The 7,722-nt window shown below is 44.8% G+C and overlaps 1 protein-coding gene across 1 annotated transcript; it reads right to left on the bottom strand.

The window, feature by feature from the left end:
• Nucleotides 1-1,096: 1,096 nt before the first annotated feature.
• On the bottom strand, nucleotides 1,097-7,284 carry LOC127295189 (uncharacterized). Its single transcript, XM_051325090.1, has 3 exons — nucleotides 6,420-7,284; nucleotides 4,895-5,190; nucleotides 1,097-1,623 (listed from the first exon to the last, which is right to left on the bottom strand). Exons 1-3 carry the CDS (start codon nucleotides 7,157-7,159, stop codon nucleotides 1,271-1,273), a joined length of 1,389 nt encoding a protein of 462 aa, XP_051181050.1. The 5' UTR covers nucleotides 7,160-7,284; the 3' UTR covers nucleotides 1,097-1,270.
• Nucleotides 7,285-7,722: the final 438 nt, after the last annotated feature.

Below are 7,722 nucleotides of genomic sequence, written 5' to 3'. Positions count from 1 at the left end.
GGAACGTCTCCACGGAGGCCACATCCTCTCCTCAGAGCTCTCGTCCATCGTCCTCCAAGCTTCGGTGCAGGGACACCGAGGCGATACTCTTTCTAGACCAGTTGAGTCCCTGAACCCAACAAAAACTTGTCGGACAGATCTGTTTGGAGATAGATGGGAGGAAAAGGAAGAATAGAGGAGGAACAAGATGGGTGCAGACATGTGGGTCCCACGTCCACCTCAGCTCCTCGGACACTTGTGTTGTTAACTCAACCCTTACAAATGGCCCCACCGCTCAGACCTGCTGTCAATTCTTGAGACGTGAATCAGTGAGATTTTAGCGCCATGCCCTCAGACTTGTTAGTTTTCTAATAAATTAGCAAAATAGGTTTCGACTTAGAGCAAGTACAATAAGTTCTAGTCAGCTGGCTATAAAGATTAAAATAGTATATTACTACTTAGTTGGAGGAGAGAGGGGAGTAAAGAGAAGAGTACTAGAAAAATTAATGTCAAGTAAATCTTGTACATATATTTGCATTGAGATTCTACAAACAATTAATATATAAAAACTATGATACTAGTATATGATACCATGCATTATGAAGATAGTAACATGTAGTAGTATCATACGCATGATACTTCTATATGATACTATGCATTGTGACTAAAGTACTACATTTTTGTAGCTCGCTATTGTATATGTTGGCTCTAAGTTGACTATAGATGACATGGTACTTGATTTATAGCCAGCACCTAGCTATACTATTAAACTGTTATTAACCTAGCCCCAATTATGGCAATTTTATGTAATTTACTCCATTTTGGCTAATGCCACCAACCAAACTAGCCCCAAGCGATTATAAGATACACTGCATTGGTGTGTGTGTGTGTGTGTGTTGCTAGCGATCACACACAAAAATGTAAACAAATGATACTACGATATTTACATGGTAATAAAGGCTAGATCATCTATAGAAACGACTGCAAACCGTGACCGTCGTTGCCATGGCAATGCTAGGTGGGCACCAAACAGAGTAAGCAGCCTTAACAGTAACCACTTCAGCAGCCGCTATCTAGAGCCTCTGCGCGAGGAGCATTCATGCAAAGGATCAAACAGTTAAACACTCAAAGCCAACTTGGGATTTCACATGAAAAGGGATGACTAAATGAAACAGTTCAAATAGTTCTGCACTGCATCCTAGTCAGATAGCCTCCGAAATGTGGCTGTCGCTGTCCACAAACTACTCCGATTTATATAACTTAACATACACACCTCTTAACAGGGTTGGTCCTAATCAGACAAATCAATCTCTTTTCTACTCTTTATTACAACATTTTGCTTCGACTCCGTGTCAAGCACGTCCAAGTCACTCGCCGTGCCCAAATACCCGTAGAGGACCCATGTCTGTTGCCCCTTCTCATCCACCTTCACAAACATGGGGTTACCTCCCTCAACATAAGAGGAGGGGATGCCCCGGGTCTGGACCCATTGGTCCCATTGCAGGCGTCCATGGCCTTCCGCCTCGAAGAGGTCAGCAAGCCGCACAGCTTCTTTGAGACCAGCCAGGTTGCTTGCAAATCTCACCGACATGGCTCCATCCTTGCCAACGAGCGGCTTCACAGTGACACCACCAAAGCCCATTTCTGGAGAACACATATTAATAGATATAGGTCAGTACTTATATCACGTGCTTACAGCCCAACAGTAGATTCAACTGTTATTTGATAGATATGCGAGTCAGAGGGATGTATGCATGTGCACTCCTTAAGTTGCAGAAATACAAATGCAATGTTGGAGAAAAATAGACATACATTTTGCAATAATTATAAACCACTCACATGCATCGAAATAAGTAAGCAACTGCAGGGAAACCATATTCTAATTAGCTTGAGTAACTATGCACCAAGAGCCAAGTATATTTAGAGTATCAGTGTTGGGTTTGTAACAGTGTAAGACAAACCCAAATCAAATGTGAGGTGTGAAAACAGAAGGAGGCCTTCCAAGTCATTTTCGAACTTTTCTCCCAACAAAGATGTCCACACAGAAGGGTGTGCCACGTGTATGGAAAAAAAACTGGGGCCTTGATAGCTTGTAGCAGAAACTATATCTCAAACTGTGGAAATCTAGCATCGCTGTTTAACTTATTCCTTATCTCATCCCTATCTCAAACAAGACCAAACTCCTAACTGTCCATGGAATGTTTCTGCTCAAAGTAAATGAAAAGTAAGTCGTACGAGATAAAATAAAATAAGCCTCGACTCTTATGTTATCCCAGAGGCAACCTACCCAGCCAGGGTGACACAAACTGCGGACCACTCAAGTCTAGCATACCAGAGGCAACCCCCAGTTTTTTGCATGGCGCTGTACTTCATAGTATCATACCAGATTGGAAGAAATAGTATAATATGCATAAGCATAGTATGCACAAGCCATCAACCATACTTGAACAGACCTAGTTTCAGCTTCTGCCGTCTGAGCAATGCATGAACAAAGCTCCTTTTGAACCCCAAGACAAATACCAAGAGAGCAAAGTTAGTATGTTTAAACACCAAGACTTAACTTCATGGATCGCAGGGAGTGCTTTATTGATACATGGCCCACGTCTCATACTCACAAAGTGTCTAGGAGCCCATGCTGCAGCTGACTCTTAACTTAGAGTCGGCTTACTTTCTCTCTCTTCCAACTAAGCAAAAATACAATATTTAAACCCTTATAGCCAGCTGCCATCACATTTGTGTGCAATTGTACTTGCTCTAACAATTTGTGTGCCCACCTCACACCCTGATGAAGAAATGGAGGTATGCATAACCCCCTAAACCAGGATTAGTGTGCTCTTAACTGATGTGGCTGGTTTGTATGACTAAACGACACTTAAACAAGAATTGTTGATGATGTGGTTTTTTACCAACCACCGGACACGCTCTTTGGCTTGTGCACGCTGAACTATTTACAGCTCCCCCATAGGAAATCTGAACATGTTGCTCTGGGCAAGTTAACAAGCTAAGCATGACGCCTTTGTGGAGAGCACGAAGATCCTCTGCTGGTAGACAAGTGGGCAGCTACACGCTAGTACTAAGGGCTGCTCCATTACTGCTCCACCATGAAGTGCAACTGAGGGGAGGGACAGAACAAAGTCAGGTGCACAACAGTGCTACCTTTGGCCAGTCAGCCTCTGCCTCTGTCAAAAAGCGAGCTCCGGATGATCAACTTCTGGTACCTGACGAAGGGAGGTGGGGCCACAGAGGAGAGGGCTGTCAGCATGGTGTCGGTCACAGGGCAGCCATGGAGCGGGGGCTCTTTCAGGTGGTCCCCTGCCAGAGCAGGTATATTATTCCATCTGCCATTTGAGGCCAAGGCCATGACCGGCTTGCTCGGCTGCCGTGCTGAACAGCCACATCCACGTCCCACCCTCCAGCATCCCCAGCAACCTTTGCAACCCTGGCGCTTACCTCTTTGTCTCGCTGGGAAAATCCCTATTAAACCAACCGAATGGAAGAGAACGAGTTGTGTGGCCAGTGATGGCGTTGCACTTACGATACGTGCCTACGTGTGACACCAGGATAACAGAACCCTTGTTTGGAAAGCACTAATCCTGGTTTAGGGGGTTAAGTATATCTCATATTAGTAGACTTTTGGACTTCTTCAAAAATTATACTCCCTCCGTCTTATGAAACCTGTCTGAGATTTGTCAAAATTTGGATGCATCTAGATGCTATTTAGTGTCTAGATACATCTGAATTTAGACAAATCTCAGAAAACTTTGATGGGAGTGGGACGGAGGGTTGTAAGTGCCTGCTGCAACAACTGTAGTATAAAAGCAAGTAATACTTGCAAAACCCTCAATATTAACACAGCTTCTTATAGATATAAACCCTATTAGAACCAACCTCAATCTCGGCACATTCGAGATAAAACTATAGGGAAAGCCACACTAGGGCTTCTTTGGACAGGCAGGGATTACATCCAATCCCTTGAATGAGCATGAATTTTACTTCCAGTTAAGACAGGCCTAAAGAGAGAACGGGGTAGACCACACTTGGCATGGGAGGAGTCCGTAAAGAGAGATCTGAAGGACTGGAGTATCACCAAATAACTAGCCATGGAAAGAGCAGCGTGTAAGCTTGCTATCCATGTGCCAGAACCATGAGTTGCTTACGAGATCTTATGGGTTTCACCTCTAGCCTACCCCAACTTGTTTGGGAATAAAGGCTTTGTTGTTGTTGTTGTTAAGACAGGACTAAATGCCTAATCCCTACCTATCCAAATAACCCAAAAAGGTTCATCCTGTGACAGGTAAAAGATCATGAAATGTTCAGAACTTAAGATGCAATCCAACCTTTTGGCCAATGTAAGACATGCTAATGATTACACTGTTGGAATGCAAATAAACTTCTTCCAACCAAGCAGATAACATACTGTCAGCCATGTCATGTACAAATTAGAAACAATTTGACAGCTGACAAAAGGTGTAAGAACAAAGGAGCTGGAATAAATCAGACAGACCAAAAGGCTTAGAACATTTCCAGCTGAACCACAATGTCAGCAACCCTGCTCTTTCCTCAAAGTATGGTAAAAAAACTAAGAGGGAAAAAAATTATGAAATGCCATTTCTGGAGATCATATTGTTGGATTAATCCTTCCAAGAGGAAAGTGTGATTAGTCCTTCAGAAAAAATACCACTAGGCTATTTAAATTTTCATAGGTATCCCCCAAAAGGGGCTTTATTTTTTCTAGCAGGGCCATGACGTATTTAAGGAAAATGGTTTTATGGAGCTTTGACTTTGGTCCAGGCAATTGATTTGTAGCGCTCATTTAAAGAAATATGAAGACGCAAAACATCACAATCTCTGCTCATTCATAAGTTAATCATTTTGAATCAAAGTCACAGTGACAGAGCAAACATTCGATAAGTACCTCTGAGCTTGCTCTCCATCTCATTATTACTCATGGCTTCCTTTTGCCCATTGTTCCTTGACTTGTACGTGTTCTCAACTATGATTGTTGGTGGCCATAAAATAAGATCTCCTCGATTGGCTTCAGCGTCAGCATTAGACAATGTTTGGTAAGCCTTTTTGTGTACAGGATCTACGGAGTAGTTCCAACCCATAAGAACACATATGGCTTTGTGCAACCCAAGATGATCAGCACGAGACTCTGGATTCTTCGTATTATACGAATGATTGAGGAGTGCATGCATATCTACAGAGTCCCTGTAACCAAATTATGCATAAAGCTATCTTCAAAGGAAATAACATAAAATTTTCTTCAGAACATTCATAAAACTGTGTTATAAAACATGCGTGCAAAGTACATAACTAATCGCTTCCAAATGGCCGAAAAGGTTGCTAAAATTCCAAGAGCAGCGATATACGTTAAGAAGTGTAAGAACAAAAAAAACAGAAAGAATGCTTAAAGCAAGAAAGGGAGATTCTACCTGTTTAGTCAAATAGTTTTGCTTGCTACTACAACTTAACATGAAAGTAAAGGCATAACAAGGTAAAAAAGCTAACAGCATGGGCAAATGAGCCCAGCTGAAATAAAGAACCAAAAAACGGGCAATAAATTTTGGTCTCCATATAAAGAAAACTAAACCATGTGAGAAGAAAAGTGAGGATAAGTTTTTTCCAAATAGAAAGTAAAAAATGTTGGCACAAAATTAAGAATGGAAGAAGAATGGGCTGCATAAACTACTTGATCAAAGTTTCAGTCTGAGTTCTAGGGCCCATCAAAGTTAACCAATACTACCTCCATTCCAATGAATAACGTCTTTTTTTTTGAAAAAAGCCAAGCTATGTAAAGTTTGACCAAGTTTTTAGAAAAAAATCCTTAACATATACAATACAAAATCAATATCGTTAGATACACCATGAAATATATTTCATGTGGTATCTATACAATATTATAGTTGTTTATTGTTTTTCCTAAAAGTTTGGTCAAACTTTTACTTAGCTTGACTCATCACCCTGTATAACATGAATATGCAGAACTGTTTTGAGCTGTGGAGATGGCTAAACACTAACCCTTGCCGCCTTTCTGAACAGTTAAAATTGAAACAGTTCTCTAGAGGAGTGTTTGGCAACTACCAATGTTTCTACAAAATAAGATGCTAGATGGAGTGGTTCCTAACGGGCTAAGCAGGAGGGTGACGCCTAGCACCTAGGTATGGTAAATTGCCAGTTGCAGTTCCAAGTCAACAGAGACATGCGACATCAATCAGAAAGGTTTGTTCCATCAGCTAAATTGCATTGTCAGCTACGAATATCCTAGTAACAGCACCATACTACCAAAGGAAGTTGTATACATTGCAATCGCCTCCAGGACTTTGTTCTTATACTAAAGAGCTAACTACCTACACCAAGCTGGAAGTATTACTTGTGTTGGCTATGTGAGTCAAAAAAGAGAGGCAATGATGCAGCATCTAACCATATCCACAACATACCTATTACAGACGGCGCACTTGTAATTCTTGCCATTGGCAAGGTAACTGTTCTTGACCTCGGTGTTTTCGTTAATCATCCTCACCATATTAAGAAAGGAGGTCGGCTCCACCTTGACCTGCTTTGCAACAGGTTTCTGCTGCTGTTGACGGCCCGAGGACTCGCCGGGGCCGCCACCATTGCTCTGACCCTCCCACTTCCGCTTTGTGGGCGGCCCGGGCGGAGCTGCAGCGTGCATCAGTGGCGGAATCCACCTGTTAGGGCCAGGTCCCGGGCCGGGCGGGCCTAAGTGGGGCAGAGGGAATATGGGCGGCAGCTGCTGGCGGAGCTGCGGAGGGGGCTCGAGGGGCAGCGCGAAGTAGGTGCGGACGGTGCCGTCGGAGAGCGCGACGGTGCGGCGATCGAGGGACTCGAGGCCGTACTGCGGCGGGGGGCCCAGGACAGCCATGGCGGCGTCCACCGCCGCGACGGTGAGCAGCGGGCGCGATGGGGGGAGGGGCTGCTGCTGCTGCGGCGGCTGGAGGTGCGGGGAGGGGAGAAGTGGGGAGGGGTTGGGCGGGCCGTTGGTGTTATGGTTGGGGTGAGAGGGGGTGGAGTGCGCGGCGTCGGCGGCGGCGGGGAGGGTGCGCTTGGTGTTGGGATCGGCGGCGGAGGAGGAGGAGGACGATGCCGGCTTGGTGGAGGGTTGCGCCGTCGCTGCCGCCGGCGGAGGAGGCGGGTTGGGCTTGGCGGCGGCTTTCATGGCGGAAGATTTCTTCTGGGCTGGCTAGGGCACTGGATTGGATTTGCGGGGGAGAAGCGTGGGTTCGATGCGAGCGGGGATCGGAGAGGAAAGAGGAGCCGAGGCCGCTTGAGGCGAGATGTACAACTTTTTTTTTCCTTTTGTTTTGGTGTTGTACTAAACCGCGGTGACTTGTAGCTTGTACGGAGACGTGATGGGGAACCCGAGAATAGTGAAGCTCATCGTACCGGTAAGAGGAAATAGCACATAACACCAGTTGTTGGTGAATCTTTTGCGTAGAACCACAGGTTGCAGTTTATTTTGCACAGAACACCATATTTCTTTGTAATCTTTGCAAGAAACACATAAAACATAATTAGCCTATTTGACACAGCAATTAGAGGAGTGGTCTGGTTCGATCAATCTGGTTCGACCAGTATATTCTTCTACTAACCAACGTAGGCTAGGATGAGGCGATGACCGAGGCGACCGAGACGGCATGGGTCACGCCGGCGTCTAGGCTCCAGCGGCTGCTGGTTTTACCGCCGATCGGGATGGTGCTCACGCCGGTGGTGGGTCCCCCA

The sequence above is a fragment of the Lolium perenne genome, chromosome 4, assembly GCF_019359855.2.
Source record: "Lolium perenne isolate Kyuss_39 chromosome 4, Kyuss_2.0, whole genome shotgun sequence".
NCBI lineage: Eukaryota > Viridiplantae > Streptophyta > Magnoliopsida > Poales > Poaceae > Lolium > Lolium perenne.
Note: the sequence above shows the minus strand (reverse complement) of the source record. Positions and strands in the feature narration are given on the sequence as shown.